Here is an 18,871-nt window from a genome sequence, read left to right as displayed (position 1 = left end):
GGTGAATGGGTAGCTGAGTGGCAAGTTAGAGGAGCATCAAAAGAGGAATACCAAAGATTTGCCAAGGCCCAACTTGAAGTTTATCGACAAGCAACATTTGGGTGGGCTTACTGGCTGTACCCTTAGAAACGTGAACAACCGTTGGAGTTTGGAGTGGATGATCAGGAATGGTTATATCAAGCGTTAGTTTACACACTTGTTAATTTGTAGGGCTTCTTTATTTTTAGTAACTAAAGCTATTCTCCTATTATGCTGATGATTTACTCACTAATTACTCAAAGTACGTAGGCCCCTCTAATTAAGGTCCAATTTGCTTATATACTGCATTTGACATTTTGTGTACATAATAATAATAGTGGCGGAAAGCAGAAATTTCGTGGGAAACGATTTGGGGTCCAAATTTTACTAGTTTCCAAACAGAAATTAATATAATTTAAAAGGGCCCGGCCCCCAATGCTTTGAAGTTCATGATAGTGAATCACACAATGACGAGAGAAGCTTTTAGCTGCTTTCAATGATGCGCTTGTTGTCCTCACCTACCATTAATTTACCCCACACATGATACTTGAGCAACAAACCAAGTGGAGTTGATAGAAAATGAAGTGGTCGTATATCCTTTTTGAGGACATCATTAAAGTTTTGGCCATGCTCATTTTGGTGGGAAACATCAATGATTGCTCAAGAAATTACAATTAAAATTCCTCTCTGATCTTTTTCATTAATACTCGTCATTGACATAATGAGATCGCAACTGAAACCAAACTTGCAATATTTTATTTACTTTACTCCATTATTTCCTTTTTTTTTTTTTTAGGGTTTCTTTTCAAGGCCAAGTTCTTTATTCTTCACATCATCAGAAGCATTTAGCTGGAAAAACTGACAAATAATGATATAGCCTTTTGGTGCAATAAGTGCCAATGTGTTCATCTTTCTCTTGAGTATATATAATGTATCAATCGATCAAAAGAACAATATGCAAAACGAGGTCTTAATTAGAGCGGGAACATCTGCAACAAAAACCAGATCATCTCATAATTTTCTCCACTTTAACATTGCACACGTACAAATCCTAGAGACAGCCAAACATATTTGCAGAATCTTCATCAACATATATATAAGATATACAGACCCGAAGGAATTCAAAAGATCAGCCTAGCAAACAGATTATCATTCCTGAATTTCAGGCCTGTATAAGTTTGGATCATATATGTTTCCAGCATGAGATGCATAGAAAATTAGTAGTTTATATCCATCTAAAAATCAGACCCAATAGTGTGTAAGCATTGAAGATATTGTTATGCTAGCTTCTTAAACAAAATATATTATAACATGCTTGGCTTGCTAAATGGGTGCCCAACTATCGACAAATTAAGGTAGACAGCCAGATATTTTGGTTGTGATTAGTAGGTGCATATATATATATATATATATATATATATATATACACACACACACACGGCTTGGTCTCACGGGTCATTGTAGGAGAAGCAACTTGTATATATCTGCAATTCTGAATGTGAATGTGTAGCTAGCTAGCCAGGTATTCGAAGCTCCTAAGCAACCACTTTGCTTAACGTTTTCTCGGCAAATTATTGAGAAGAAACAACTTGCAGCCATAGATAATAGACATCTCATCTTCAAACTGTAAGCCTGTTCACATGCCTAGATTCCAAAGTCTAAGGTCTTATTTCGTTTCTCAAATAATTATTATAATTTTTTTAAATTCTCACATAAAATATAATGAACAATTTAATTTTTTTAAATTTTAAAATAAAAATAATATAAAAAAATTATATTATAATAATATTTTTTTTAATTTTTAACTTTTATCATTTCATCTGTATAATCAAACGAAAATAAAGTGTTAAACTTAGCTGTCCTAGTCATGAGTAGGCCTCGTAACTTTGAAGTGGTTGCTATTTAGTCGTCATTGTCGAGCTGGATCAATTAGGAGAGCACCATATCGCCATTAATATTAATTATTTCCGTTTCCTTAATAATATTTTATTGAATTTTTAATTTTTATCATTTCATCTATGTAATTAAACGAGAATAAAGTGGTAAACTTAGAGGTCTAGTCATGAGTAGGCCTCATAACTTTGAAGTGGTTGCAATTTAGTCGTCATTATTGAGCTGGATCAATTCGGGGAGCACCATATAGCCATTAATATTAATTTAACCCCCCCCCCCCCCCCCCAAAAAAAAAATATTTAATGATTAGTTAGATGCTTTCAATATATTAGTAAGGCGCATGAGCCTCACATGCCAAGTGAATGTTTGGAGACTAAATTAAGATAAAAAGAATTTGTGAATAATAGTAAAATAGTTTGTGAATAATAATAAAATGGTTTGAGTTATGATAGTTTATGGAATTTTGAGAAATGAGAGAAAGGAGGTTGCCCAGCCGCCGATCTACACGTCCACCGAACACGGCCCCAACCGGAGTGCAGCGTAGCCTACACGCGCGGGACGAAAATTCCGAAGCTCGTCGGCGCGTGGCCTTCACGCGCCACCAAGGAGCTCTATGCCGTTGCAACGCGCGGCAGCTCCCGAACCGGCGACTCTAGATCTCCCAAGACCGACCGTCGGTTTTTCCTTCCGAGGCATTTTTTGTGCACTATTTTTCCCTTTTTACAGTATTTTATCTATGTAATTTATTTATGCATTGTCTTTATTTTCAAGAAAACAAAAAAACCCAAAAACATTAGTCCCTTCGAACTTAGGTCTGAAGGGTGTTGTCCCCCCTCCGCTTAGTCGGTGATGTTGGGGTTTGGTTTCTCCATACTCAACCTAGTTGGGTATGGAGTTTTATGTTTGGTTACTGTGAAGTCTGTTGGGAACAGAGGTGTGCTATCTCTTAGACTTCGGTCTTTAGAGATAAGTCGTCTGGACTAGACCATGTCAGTCACAATAGTGTACTGAGATTCTATTAACGTTTGTAATTGACTTGTTGTTTGAAGTCAAAGTTGTATGTCCTCTTAAATGAATGGAATGAGATCCTTTTTATCAAAAAAAAAAATTTATTTTTTAATATTATAATGTTTGAGATGTTCCATGGGGATTTTCTCCCTTGTCATTTCTACTGCCTTTGTATTTAATAAAAATGTATTAAAAAGAAAAAAGAAATTAGGACGAACAAATGAACACCTCATGATAGTGTTGGGTGATTCTTTATTTTCCACTTTCGGTGTCTCTTTAATTTTGCCTTTCATAGACAAACAGATAAACATTAAAGGCCAGTGAACTTTATGTAAGAATATTATATAATGCTATAACCTTATTTTGTAGGGCTAGAATGCGTTAGGACGCTAATTAGCTGATGAATGAATGTATTGAACCATATCTAATGAAAAGTAAGCCCCAATGGATATGAATTCCATGATTAAAGCTATTAAAAATTATGCTTGCAAAATCTTTTGGAATCACGCAAATCTGCATATATTCCCTTCTAATTCGATTCTTATTTATGTTCCAATATGTACGTTCTCAATGAACCACATCTTGTCTCTTATCTTTAAATTTCATGTACTTACAGTTGAATTAAAACATTCTTAACAAAGTTTAAAAATATTAATACTTTTTATATTACTGATATCATAAGATTCTACATCAATAATATAAGTAATGTTAGATACAGTCTTATGATATATAAATCACGTGCACTCTATTTGAAAGAAAGTTAAATTTATTATTAAAAAAATATTTTTTTTTATATAAAAGTGTATAGAGTTTACAAATTTTAAAATAATAATTATATTAAAAAATAATATTTTATTTAACTTTTATTACATTTTTTCTTATCAAATTTTATTAACTTTGAAATTAAATGATCGGTCAATAGTCAATACCGAATCACTGATAGTGAAACAAAAGTGAACAGGAAATCAAGAGAGCAGCCGTTAAAGTCTAAAGTACTGGTGGGAACTTCATGCGAGGGACCAGTACTTTTAGCCGACATTGATATTGAGAAATTTATATGGGGTGTCTTTTGCTCTTCATCTTGTTAAATCTGTCTCTACATTAATATCGATGATATATATCAAATCTAGTGTCGACGGGTGTGTTAAAATCATGTGTTGTCCAAACATGTTTTTAAAAACAAATTATTTTAAACAATTTATTTAGCATTAATTAATTAAGAAAACCAATTTAAAACATCAATTAATTATAAAACCAGATTCAATCACAAGTGTTGTACTTGAAAAATCTTTTTTTAATCATATTTTTCATCTGAAAATATCGAAAATTCCAAACAGGTTGGAGTACTGCAAGTGGGCAGACCAGGCGCTGGAACCCACTATGTATATAAATGATTGAGGCAGACAGTGCAACCTGAGAACGACCCATCATACTGCCAATCAAGTGGCGGTCGGTCTGCAACCCTTGTCTTCAACCTTAAATTGGCTGGAAATGCGTTTCCTGATCGTGAATAAATAATACTTTTATTTTTATTTTTTATTTTTTATTTTTTATCTTTTTTTTTACCTATTGGTGAATTTATACGAAGGCCAACTACAATTTCCGCTAGAACTGACAAATGAGTTCGATACAAACGATAAAAAAGATTATATTCTCATCAATAATATTATTCATTTATTTTTGTTCGGGAGAGGTCAAAATCATTGATTTGTTTTTAAACTACAATATGCATGTCATTTTCCTCACAATATGATATTTTAGATCTAATATGACGTTCTCACATGCAAATTCATGTCTATTTTTAACGAGTGTTGAAATAAACAAAACTTAAGATGCGGTATGTATAATGAGATGAGATAGTCTTACATGAGAGTTGAATTAAATATTATTAAAATATTATTTTTTTAATATTATTATTATTTTAAGATTTGAAATTGTTAAATTGTTTATTATATTTTTATAAAAATTTTAAAAAATTATAATGATAAGATGAAATAAAATATTTTCACTGTCCAAACGGGACCTAAGTGTGTATATTTATATAAGTATTGATATATAATTATTTTCACAATTTTTCACACCATAATATTTTAAAATGAGAATATTTCTATTAAATGATGTTACTTTTTTAAATGATTTTATAAAAATATAATTTATTTAAAATATTTTTGTATAAAGCGTTAAAAAAATAATTGGGTGCGTTTACATATGATCTGTATAATAGCTTAGGGAATTAGTATTGGTCTATGCATATACATATGTAAAGTCATATTTGCATAATATGACCCTAAAATCTTCTACATTGACTTATGCATATCTAAATATTTAACTACCTATGAATAATGCTTATCCAAATTTGAATAACTACTATTCACCTTACAAATCATATTTTAATCATTATTTCTCTCTTTCACTCTCTCTCACAATCCTTTCTTTTTCTCTCTTCTTCAACAACACAACAAACATTCACTTGGACATTCATTTTATTATTATAATATATTATATTTTTTTTCATTTTATTATATTTTTAATATAATATATAAAAAATTATATTTTTTATTATTACATTTGTATTATTAATGTCAAATGTATGTAGTGGATGCTTATTGTAAAATATATATATAAAAAAAATTTGATTTTAGCAAAAAATTAATAATAATAAAATAATAATATTCTATTATTATTTTGTTTTAAATATGCATAAGCCAATGTGAGAATTTTGCTTCAATGACAAAGTGGATATGTAAAAGAGGTGATTTTGCATATGCATATGTATAGATCAATGCTAATGCTCTTAGGAGACAAAATACATGGATATAGTCAATATTTTCAAATTAGGTTACATTTGGACGTTGAAGTGAGTTGAGTTGAGTTGAGTTGAAATGATAAAATATTGTTAGAAAATTATTTTTTAATATTATTATTATTTTAAAATTTGAAAAAGTTGAATTGTTTATTATATTTTGTGTTGAAATTTAAAAAATTTTAACAATAAGCTGAGATAAATTGAAATGAATTGATCATCAAAATGAGGCTAATGTTTCCGTGAGAGAAATTGATCAAAACTTTGATATTTGTGCATAATTGTTTCCTTAGCCAATAGAAAAATCATTAAGCCCTATATATTGAGTCAAAAATTACTTCACTTGATTTGCAACTGAGATTTAAATTAAAAATAAATAAAAAGAAATGACTAGCAAAAAATGAAAATTGCCACATTGTCAAATTGATGCACGAAATGCGGTGGATTTTGTACTGTTTATTCAGTGACGTGGCAACATTTGGGTGGCCTATAAGTTATAACACTCACTTCAAAGTGACACCTCTGCCATTGGAGCTCTGAAAGTATCCAAAGCTTCCATTTACACATTAAATGTAAAATTGAAAATATATAGCAATAAAGAACTGGAGGAATGACGTGGAGTGACTTCTAATCATATGCAAAATCGAGCATCGGCTGGAAATCAACGGTCCATATTCACTCCTGGCTCTCTGGCTCTTCTTTTATCTCTCTCACCACCCATTTGGACATTCCACTCTCTCTCTCTCTCTCTCTCTCTCTCGTCTTGTTTCAACATTGTAGAGTTTTAAGTTGTTCGCAGAGGAGAAGATGTTGCTGGGGAAGAGGCAACGCCACCCTGTGAAAAGGACGACGAGCATGACGGAGATGACCTTTGATCTAAACACGACCGGCGTCGGCGCTGCTGCTGCTGCTGCTGCACAGTCCGATCCTCAGAACCCCTTCAATCTCCAGAGAAACCCCGGTCATGATGGGCTAGATCACCAGCGGTTCCTGCCGGCCACAGTCTCACCCAAAAACTTTAGGCGCAATTCGGCCGAGTTTGTCGAGACCACCTCCGCTCACTTCTTAAGGTCTTGCTCCCTCTGCAAGCGCCGCTTGGTCCCTGGTCGCGACATCTACATGTATAGGTATTCTCTCTCCCCGCTTCTCTCTTTTGGGTTATTAGTTTCTGCGTATTTTGCTACTTGAATATTTTTCATTTTTCATTTTTCTTCAATCTTTTCTTCTTTTGTTTTTTTCTTTTTCAACGCGCGCGTAATCCCATGTCGATTGGAGACTGCTAGCTTACTGTACGTATTTATATGCTAGAGAGGAATAATTTTCGTATGATGTCTGTTATCAGAGAGCTTGGAATTCAATATTCGATCCTTAAATGGGTTTGAGTTTCTGTTTAAAGACGGTTTGTTCCATAATTTTCCGGGATTTTCTGTTGATAAAATTTCATAACGATCTCTCATGTGGAAGTTACAGTTTTTATGTTCCAAATAATTCGGAGTCTACGTTTGATATACCACAAAAACTTCAAAAGTCCTAAACCTGTTCATCTATAATTAGCTTGAAAAACTTCTGGAAGATCATGCTAATATATAGATACCTTTTATGTTTGTTTATAGGGGTGACAGTGCTTTCTGCAGTCTGGAGTGCCGGCAGCAACAGATGAATCAAGATGAGAGAATGGAAAACTGTTCATTGGTTTCCAAGATAGAAGCAGCAGCGCCGTCCATTCCCGCACGTCCCCAAGTGATCTCCACCAAAGGCGAGACCGTCGCCGCTTTGTAGCGCCGCCGGTCGACCCTTCACAACCCTTGTTCCTGCTGATATACAGCATATGATATTGCATATACGTATAAGCTAGCTAGAACTAGAAATATTAATATGTTGCGAGAGAGTAAGAGCAGGGGTTGCAGATATCTTTTTTTGTGCGATTTGGACAGGGGTTGGGTGGTTTTCAGATTTTGGATTGAAGCAGTTACTTTTATGTGGATACAGACGTACGTACGCATACATGAACGAGAAGTACTGATCTGTACGTAGACTGTAATTCTTCATATAGTTTAGTTTCTATCCAGCCCTCCTGTGTTTTGCCTTTTGTAGTAATGGAAGAAATCTGCATATTTTACAAGTTCCAGTCTCTTTTTTACGTGAATGATGCTTACTTTTGGTGAGAAAATCAATATCCATCGAAGCACGAATGGAATGGCACTGGTTTCCAAGAGATTCCCGTCGTTTAGAAGGGTATCTGGTTTCTCATTAATTAAATGGCCAACAAAAAAGATTAAAAGAAAGGAAAACAAGCAAGTAGAAATATATATATATATATATATATAATAAATATGTTTATAAAATACACGAAAAAGTCTAATGTCTTATGTATTAAATAAAGCAACGAGAATAAGAAAGAAAATTTGGGAGAGGTAAGAAGATTCTGCTAGCGGCCATGGGAGGAATTCATGGTGAGGGGTTTGGGAAGGAATCTGAGGCCGAGTCAGCTTTGCATGGAATGGGACCCACTTCGCACCATGCAAGGGAAAGAAATGGAAAGATATTCATTTGGATGGGACTGGGGTAGTCAATTTTTTTCAATTAATTATTATTATTATTCTAGATTTTTTTCTTTTTCTTTTTTTTTTTTTTGTTGGGGATTTTGAACTGATTGGGGGGTTGGAGTATGCTTGAGGTGGGACTTTGGACCACTCCTACGAATACCAATGTCCCCACTCTTCTTGTCATGCGGGCCCACTGCTGGGCTCCACATGATTATGCCACATGCGGCATGCGGGCTCCACGTGATTGTAGTTTATTTTCTGACATGACATCGCCACGTGGGTGGAGAGAGAGAAATCAGAGTGTTTTGGGAGTAGTATAGATGAATGAGTGGGTGACAAGGATGTTAGAGCTACATTAATGCCCGATGTATGTATATATGTATATATAATTTCCACTAGCTGTGGGCACGACAAACACAGTTGTTGTTGATGTTGAGCAACACCACCGGTATTATTATCTTGCTTGTTTCTTTTACCGGCTCTTGAAATTTTTCACAGCCATCCGGGTAATATTACTACTTCTGTGTTGAACTTTGTCTTTCATTCGGGGAAAAAGAAAAATCCTCAAATTTTATGTTTTTTACTTTTTTTTTTTTCTTTATGCTTTTGATCAAATTGGTTCGTTTATTGTTGAAAATAAATAAGAGTACTAATAAGTAATTTGACAAGAACAACTTCTTAACTCGTTATATGTTAATACGTAAATATAAATAATAAAATTTATTTTTTTTCGTTTGCATGAATTTTTTTGACAAGTTATAGTCTCATATGGGAGTAATGATACAGACAGTCGTGGAGTGCGCAAGGATCACGCAATCATTTTAAAAAATAGTAGATTTCACTATTAAAAAATTAATTTTTTTTATGTGAGTTTCATATTTACTCACTTTTTTGAAAAAGATTGCACTGCACTTATACACTCTATAATTATAAATATCATTTTTCTTCATATGGTATAAGACCAAAAAATATTCTACTCATATTCATAAACCACACATAATTTTTTAAATTTTTTAATTTTTAAAAATTTTTTTCCTTTTTCAAATGTATGGCATATAGATGATGAGTAGAAAAATTTTATTAGTTTAGAAATTAAAAAAATTAAAAATAAATATGATATGTAGTGTATAAATAAAAAATACGACTTGTTTTTTATACAATTAAAGGCCTAGCTACAAGAATATATACCCCTAATCATTTTATTTTTATTTATACTTTTAATTTTGCCAAAGTGGGATTTATTCATAACTCGCAAACATTGATGCATATAGTCCTAAGATCGAGAGGGTTTTTATTTATTTGTTTTTCACGTAGTGTGTGTTTGTTTTTGCTTCCCTTGTACTCATAAAAGTACAACTTGTTATCAAGTACTAGACCTAAATAATTCCAATCAACTTGTACACATAATATTCTTTATAGATATATGTGTATGTTATCTTATTTTGCATTCAATGATTGTACAATGTTTCACTTATTAATTAGGGCACACGCCCACGTGCATGCTCGCTTCAATAAATTTGAAATTGTTTTTAAATAGGTACTGATCTATATACTTTTGTCAATAATAAAAGTTAACATATCAAACAATGTAAATCTTACATCGATAATGTAGAATTTGTATTATTTGTAACAAGGCATGTCTCCTGTCATGATTTCATATCATGTAAGCCATTAAATCATGCTAGCTCTAAGTCGTCGACACTAGAGAATGGAGGGTTGCTTTCGAATATCATGTCGGTGTTTCTTAAGTTTATTATTTTTAAGATTTTAAATATGAATAATTTTAAATACGTACAAATTTAAAATAGACAAATTTCATATAAATTTTTATAAAAAAAATAGATTCTACCTTAAAAAAAAATACCGCTATATATCATATTTTATTAAATATATAATAGAGCGGGAGATTGAACCCTAATTCTCCTACTTAAAAACTAGGGCCAATGCCATTTAAGCCAACGACCATTGGCATATGCGATGCACGCACTTAAATGATAAACAAATGTAATTAAAGATGATAACATCTTAGATTAAAAATAACATTATTTCTTGAAAACTGCATAGAGGGGTTGGTTTTGGATTTGCTTTCAAGGCTGTATTAGATCAGATGCATGTGCTGCACCAAATCGTACATTCCACTCTGTCGAGAATCAGGAAACCATAGGCACCATATAACGGGGCTGAGACATTTAACTCATAATTTTATAAACTATATAATAAACTACTTTTGGCTTGAAAGTTACTTACTTTATTAAAATTCTTACATTTTTTTTTAAAGTCTATATTATTTAAACCACTTGTCTCGATAATATTAATATATGTCTGAACTACATAAAATTAAAAGCAATTTGGGGTTGTGGGCACGTGTCTGCATCAAATACTAATAAAAGTATACTTAAAAAATATTTTTAGTACTTCCATCAATGGTACTGACTTTCAATTAAGAAAATATTACATGTGCCGTGTCACTAACTCAACATACTCATAAATACTTTACTATTTTCTACGTACTTAGTACCATTGGGGTCTGCAACAACCAATCTAAGAACTTTGATTATTTTTTAATCTCCACTTGCCACTTTAACTTAACCCACATCATTTAAGAAATAAATGTGAGTTTGCTATTTGGGTGGAAGAGTTCAATTTTTAACCGTTTCAATTTAATTGAATAATTAAATAAGATTTATAAAAATGACTAGGGCTTAGTTTGGGTATTTAGAATATCTCACTATTATTTATTATTTTTTACATATTTTTTTACTATTATTTAAAATTATATTATTATTTTTTTACTATTATTTATAAAATATCTAAAAACACACCTCACTATTCAAATGCAATGTAAAACATTAGAGGTCCACAGAACATCGATCGATCGAGTGGATCGAGAGTTCGTTAATGGTGGCATTATTAAATAATTTTAAATTATTATTTTAGAACTAATAAATGAACCTTTATCTTGAGAGTAGATCATGAGGGACAGCTAAGGTGTCCCAAAGTTACTTTTGGGTTGCACGGTATATATTTATTATTTATTTAAAAATAAATAAATTGAAGAATAATAATCTATATAAATTTTAAATATAGAAATGTCTTGAAACAGTATAAAAGAATATTTAGAATGTGTTTGGATGTTGAAGTGAGTTGAGTTGAGTTGAGTTGAGATGATAAAATATTATTAGAATATTATTTTTTAATATTATTATTATTTTGTGATTTGAAAAAGTTGAATTATTTATTATATTTTGTATTGAAATTTGAAAAAGTTGTAGTGATGAGTTGAGATGAGTTAAAAGAAGTTAAAGATCCAAACTAAGCTAGGCTTCGTTTGAAAACACAACTCATTTTATCAACTCAACTCAACTCACTTCAACATCCAAACGCACCCTTATTTTATGATTGATCAGTTATTTTTAAATTCACATAGAAATAAATCTTATATATGTGGTTGTCTATCTGCGAAATTCGTTGATCGTTGCATATAATTGCATCGTTGGCTAACTATACAAATTAGGTGAATTGAAGGAGGGAAAATAGAAAAGAAAAGGAGTTTCAGGAGAAAGACAATATTATAGATGTTTGTCTTCGTGCAAACAATTAATGTTGTTTTAGATAGAAACAAGAAGTAGTAAGAGTGGATGCATATATATATGCTCGTGGCCTACCACATGTTTAAAACATTTTCTATATTCATATCAATTATGTTAATGTACGTACCATTTTCATTGATTGTCCATTTGTCCCTTACCATTTTATTTCTTTGTCGGAACAGATCTGGTACAAGAAGCTAGCTATCATGCCGAGTACCGCTAGAAAATGCCTGGTTTCTTACCATTCGGTTGATTCTTCTAGTTGAGATTTTCTGATATAACGTACGTAATCTTTTTTTTACTTTATTTGTCTATAGTTTAATGATAAGTACTAAAGTCGTCGTCAAAAAGGAAAATTATAGAAGTAAACTCTCGTATTAACGTTATTTTATTATATATGATATGTTAGGTCTGTTTTACAATCTGACGTATTACATCAATCTAGTTATGTCAGTTTGTAAGTTTAATTTTATGAAATGACTAAAGCATTTATCTAGTTTAATAAGATCCTCTTTATTTCACTTAAAATCATGAAATATTAATGATTATATCAATTGAATATTTTTTGGAAACACAATGACTAGCTAAAATAGTAATGTTTTTACTAAATGGATGCTAAAGATCGAGTATCCAATTATTCATTTCATGTGAGGCCATATTGTCATTGTAGCAAAGCATGTGCTGATCAGGTTCTAGTGGGGCAAAGCAAATAATAATGCATGGAAGATTTGAAATTATTAGAATATTGATGAAGGGATTGAATTTATTAGTTTTTATCCATGTGAGTGTTTAAGACCCGGCCACCAGAGATAATTTGATCCTGCATTAAAATACAAATAATGCTAGATGCAGTAGTAGAGCGTGCAAGTACTGTGTAATCATTTTTTTTAAAAAAAAAAAAACTAGAGTCCACTGTTAAAAACTAATTTTTTATGTGAGTTTCGTATTTACTTTTTTTTTTTTCAAAATGGTTGCACGACACTTACGTATTCCACGACTAGTTTTATTGTATATAATAAATTTGGCAAGAGTTATATTATAGATCTACTAATTTCCTCCCCATTGAATACATATGGCAGTCCATATTATTTTTTTTATATTTATTTAAATCCAATAATTGATGGACAATAATGCACATCAATAAGTATAAGAATTGGGATAGGAATGGAGTACTTAATCCTATCAAATAAAAAAATGGAGTACTTAAATAATTTGGACATAATTAGTGACTTTGGACCCAAATTAATTTCATAATTGGATTTATAGAGAATTATGAAACATGAAACATGAATGGTAGGGTCCATAGGACTCACCAATTGCAACTACTTATAAAAATACCATCATTTTTTAAACATACTCATACTTTAAAATATGGTTGTTTAAATAGTTATAAGAAGAGCTGTAACGATACTCGATCTCATTTGTCATTGTTGTCATCCAAGTGACACTAGATTTTAGTGTTTATATATATATATATATATATATATATATATATATATATAAAATTATAGGCAAGTGCCACTATATTTATTTGTGTTATTTTCTTCTTCTTGTTTATTGTGGACAGCAAGTTTCCTTGACATGTCCTATTATTTTGACCATAAAATCAACCTTAAGAATTATAACGACCTTCCCATTTTAAAGTTGTTTGTAAGTTTTTACACAACCCGCATGCATAAGATTTTCCAGTTTTTTTTTTTTTTTTTTGTCCATCCCACATCACAATTTATTTTCCTTTTTCCATAATTTGGCTTTATTGAAATTAATGTAAAAAAAGGGAGTAGCTGACAGACGGACAATTAGAGGAAATTAAACAAATAATGTTAGGAGTTAATCTATCATTCACACACAAAATTTGATATAGTCATCGTTATTAAATGATACATTTAAATGATTATTATTCTAATAATTGATATATAAAATAATTAATTTGGAGAAGATAAAATATTTGAGATAAAGGGGAGGGTGAGAAGGATAAAAATTGTGTAGTAGAGCAAACTTTTTTTTTTTGGTCTTGAAGTGAGTTAATACAAGTGTCAATTTGTGTTAACAGATTGTGTTCGTATTGTGTTAAGATATATATATATTATACTACATGGATCAATTCGAACACGATCCGTTAAGATTATCGTGTCAAAATCTTAAATCTTAACACGATCCATTAATATAACGGATCATGTCATGTCAACCCGTCAGTGAATACTACAAAATAAATTAACACGATACGATTCGACTCGTTTCAACATGTTTATATAAATGGGTTAAACATAGGGGTGTAAATTTAAACCGGGAAACCGGGAAACCGGTCCGGACCGGACCGAACCGGACCCGTTGGTCCGGTTTTGAACCGGTCCGGTCCGGAACCGGTTCCTATTTTATGAAAACCGGCCGGTTCCGGTCCGGTTCCGGTTCTGTAGTTTTCTGGACCGGACCGGACCGAACCGGACCGGTTGGAAAAAAAAATATAAAAATTAATTTTATATATTATACAAAATATTTATATATATAATATATAATTATATGTTAAATTTTTATATATAATATATATAATTATATATCATATATGAAAAAATTTCATATTATAATTTATAAATAATAACATAAAATGTTAATCTTAAATATAAACATTTGTAATTTATTTGATCATATGTTATTAATATAATTATATATAAGATAATGTTGTTATAATTTATAAAATAAAAGTTTAATCTTAAAGATAAAAATTTAATTGATCATATGCTTTAAGCATAATATATATATTAAATTATTAATAATATTTTATAATAAGAAGTAACACTTTATTATATGTTTTTTACATTTTAAAAAAACTGGAAAACCGGACCGGACCGGACCGGAAACCGGTAAAACCGGATGTACCGGTTTAGGAGGGTAATTGGGGCGTAATCGGTTTTGAAAAATACAAAACCGGTACATACCGGTTCGGTCCTAAATTTTGTCCAAAACCGAACCGGACCGGACCGGTTACACCCCTAGTTGAACATGTCAGAAATTAACCCGTTTGACCTGATTAAGTTTAGCATAATTTTAAATAAATATTAAAATCACAATATCTATACAAAAAATATAAAGCTAACTACAAGTACTCCAAAATTACAATCCAAACAATATCTATACAAAAAATATAAAGCTAACTACAAGTACTCCAAAATTACAATCCAAACAATAAAATATCAAAATTAAAATCCTAACAATTTTACTTTTAGATATAAGTATATAATTGTAACTTTAACTTTCTTAACGGTTGACCGGTTATCAACTCATTAAATAATCGTATCTTAACGGGTCAACTATTTTGACCCGAATCCGTTAAGAATAAACTTAAACTCATTATTATCATGTCATGTTCATATTGGATTAATGGGTCGTGTCACATATTGACACTCCTAATAATATATGGATCTGATTAAAACACGAACTTATATTACATTACATAGTTTCACGTTTGGACAATGTAGCATTCGAATTTCATTAATTAGTTCGTCAATAGAGTTTGATTTTGAGAAATATTAGATACAGTCATAGATTGTGCAAGTGTTGTACACTCTTTGTAAAAAAGAATATAGTCTATTATTAAAAAATTAATTTTTTCATGTGAGTCTCATATTTATTCAATTTTTTCAAAATAAGTACGCGATACTTGTGCATTCTATGACTACAAATATCATTTCTCATTATAATATATTCCTTCACACATTAGTCTCCAACTAGGAGTGTAATTTAAAGAGGTTGGTTGGCAGTTTAAATTTGACTCGATTATACTCAACTCGTGCTTGATTTATTTACTATATAAGCTCAATCGTAGACATGAAATTTTGAACGATAACTCTTAGGTTAAGTTTAGATAGTGAACTGAGATGAAAGTTAAAAATTATATAAAATATTGTTAAAATATTATTTTTTAATACTATTATTATTTAGAGATTTGAAAAGGTTGAATTATTTATTATATTTTATGTAAAAATTTATAAAAATTATAATAATAAAATAAAATAAAATTGAAAGTATTTTTCAATTCAAACTAAGCCTTAAAAAGGAAGATGATGAAAGCATCTTAAAGGCCTCATGATACCCATTCTAAAGAAGTACGTACGTTTGTTTGAATTTTCAATATTTTGTTTTGTGTTCATTTGTAAGAGATGGACATCGTGGGCCACAGAAGTTATGAGAATGGTGGGAAAACTGCCTGTTGGCCCACGCATTTGCTCGGATTAAAAATGATGAATTGAAGTTCTAAAGGTCCAGTCAGAATTCTTGCGACCCAACCCACCATTTCGAACATACAAAATGGCTTGTAGGCCCAAACCAGGAGCAATTAAGGTTCTGTTTAGATGTTAAGCTGAGTTAAATTCTTTATAAATAATAATGAGTTGAAATGGTAAAGTGAATTTTGTAAGGCTTATCTAAAATGAGTTTAGATGTATTTGAATATTAAGATGAGTTAGATGTATTTATGTGAAGTTGAAAAAAGTTGTGAGTTTTACATGTAAAGAGACTTTGAGTTGAAAAAAGATATGGATCTCGTGTGTAAAGAGGTATTGAGTTGAAAAAAATTATAGGTCTCACGTATAAAGAGATTTTAAGTTAAGATAGTTTAGTGATTTGAAAGTTATATATTTAGATGTTGGACTTAGTTTAAGATGAGACTGAACTGAGTTGATCTCAGTTCAATCCAAATTCCAAACGGGACATAAGCCTATCATTCTCCTACATTGATCATAGCTGAGAGGCTCTTATATAACCATTCTCTTTGTTTTTCCCGCTTTGTTATTTTGTTTAATGTTCTTTGCTCATGGTTTGCGTTGTATTAGCTGTGTTTGCACCTCTTAGATATGGTTTACTCTTTACAATTGAAGATAATTTTTGGCATGTGCCAAAGGTTGATTGGTTTAATTCATGTTAGTGTAAAACTGATGAACTCATTAAGTTGGGTGAGATTGAGACATCAGAAACGTTCTTTGAATGAGAATTGTTTTATTTTGTGCTAGTAGTAAATGATGCCCATTCTCAACCTAATTTCTAATAATGAGATTTTCATAGTTTTTGGGACTTTAAGAAGTCCGTCACAATAAAATATTATTTTTTAATATTATTATTATTTTAAAATTAAAAAAAATTAAAAAAAATTTAATTATTTATTATATTTTATATAAAAAATTTAAAAAAAATTATAATAATCAGATAAAATAAATTAAGACAAGGTTCAATAGAAAAGGTTAAAAAAGACGACAAAAAAAAAAAAAAAAAAAAGCATGTATGGGGTCTCAATCACCAATTAAACGACCGGAAGGAAGTCGCATAACAGGACATTGAATTGGGGTAGGTGTCGGCGGAGTTAGGTGGAATTAGAGGTGGAGGAATGATATCTTGGAGAAAGATGAATAGTATTGATGAGATCTTTTGGGAATAAGATGTTTTTGAAAATTTATTTATTTTCAATTTAAATATCGTTATATCAAAATAATCTAAATTATTAAAATATTATAGAATAAATAATAATCTTTGAAACTTTCAAAAAACTATTTTTTTGAATTTAATTTTAAATATATTTTCAATAAACCTCGCCATTCTTCCGAATTACAATAAAAACATATGTGAAATAGCTTTTCAATTTAAATATATTTTTAAAAGAAGAAGACCACCACGACAAAGAAGATAGTTAGGAAAATGTTTGAGATTTTGAAAATGGGTTTTGAAATATTTCTCTCGAAATTTTATATTTTTAATTTAATGATTAAATAAGTATTTTTTTAATAATATTGTGAATTTTTTATTTTTTAAATAATATTTATAATGATTAAAAAATTGAAAAAACAAAATCAACTACTCGAATACGGGATATGTTTTCACTGTAGCAGCACTCCAAGAATTTTCCCAAAAATTGGAAGAACGAAATTCGAGACTCATAAAATAATTATTAATTTATAGGCAGCAGCAGCTGGACACACTTTATTTACGGGTCATGCTCCAGCCCCTGCTGAGCTTAGTAGATACTTTTTTATGTGTATTTTTTTAATTTATTTTTTATATAATTTTTTTTATATTTTTAAATATTTTTAAAAAATAAAATAAATTTAAAATATCATTAAAAATACTTCTTTAATTAGAAAGTAAAAAAATTATTAAAAAATACTTTTTTAATCTCAAATTAGAATAAAAATTCTACGTATTTTTTAATAATATTATAATTTTTATTTTATTTTTTTAAAATATTTAAAATTATTAAAAATATCTATATAAAAAAAAATTAATAAAAACACATATAAAAAAACTCTAATCGCATCTAGCATTTTCCTTTATTTACCTACTTTTTCAGGCTCCTTTTATTGTGGCGGCGTTGACTTCATGTGTTTCTTTCTGACAAGTTTACCCATCATTTTTTTTTTTAAAAGAGAAACTATGCACACCATACTTTTGATGATATTTTTTATAATATATGATATAAAATGAAAATATTTTTATAAAATAATGTTATTTTTATATAATATTTTACAATAATACCATTTATTTTAAAATATAACTATAAAATACATTGTAAAAAATATTGTATATTTATCATTTTTCTTTTTAAAATATTGAAAAGATAAAGAAACTAAAAAACTGTAAAAAAAATAAAAAAAAAAAAAGAAAATTTATTTGTATTACAATGATTACATAAGCAGAATACTTAAATATAGGTAGAAAGGTTTAGATAAAAATAAAATATACATAATTGAATATTTATAGTCATCTATGTTGATACTAATTTTTATAAGAATTGGTTTATAAGATATTTTGAAAAACTTTATTATTAGTTATTATTTTATTATTACTTTTCATATATTTTTTTATTATTATTTAATATTCAATAATAAATTTTTTATTACTATTAACAAAATATCTAAAAATATTTCCTTATCCAATCATCGAAATTCATAAACATGGCTATCTTTGAACTCTTTTATGGTGTAAATGAAAGAACAAAAAGGACGTTTCTTGAATGAGTGGTGTGAAAC

General features: G+C 29.9%; 1 protein-coding gene across 1 annotated transcript; it reads left to right on the top strand.

The window, feature by feature from the left end:
• Nucleotides 1–6,366: 6,366 nt before the first annotated feature.
• Nucleotides 6,367–7,844, top strand: LOC121254716 (FCS-Like Zinc finger 5-like). The gene is made up of 2 exons (XM_041154857.1): nucleotides 6,367–6,849; nucleotides 7,336–7,844. Exons 1-2 carry the CDS (start codon nucleotides 6,530–6,532, stop codon nucleotides 7,499–7,501), a joined length of 486 nt encoding a protein of 161 aa, XP_041010791.1. The 5' UTR covers nucleotides 6,367–6,529; the 3' UTR covers nucleotides 7,502–7,844.
• The last annotated feature ends 11,027 nt before the right edge of the window (nucleotides 7,845–18,871 follow it).

Source organism: Juglans microcarpa x Juglans regia, chromosome 3D, assembly GCF_004785595.1.
Source record: "Juglans microcarpa x Juglans regia isolate MS1-56 chromosome 3D, Jm3101_v1.0, whole genome shotgun sequence".
In the NCBI taxonomy this organism is placed as follows: domain Eukaryota; kingdom Viridiplantae; phylum Streptophyta; class Magnoliopsida; order Fagales; family Juglandaceae; genus Juglans; species Juglans microcarpa x Juglans regia.
The sequence above is the reverse complement of the archived record's forward strand: the minus strand, read 5'-3'. Positions and strand labels throughout refer to the sequence as shown.

Coding starts and splice junctions, on each gene's coding strand:
- LOC121254716 (XM_041154857.1), top strand. CDS start 6,530: ATGTTGCTGGGGAAGAGGCAACGCCACCCTGTGAAAAGGACGACGAGC. Junction 6,850..7,335: donor CGCGACATCTACATGTATAG/GTATTCTCTCTC, acceptor GTTTGTTTATAG/GGGTGACAGTGCTTTCTGCA.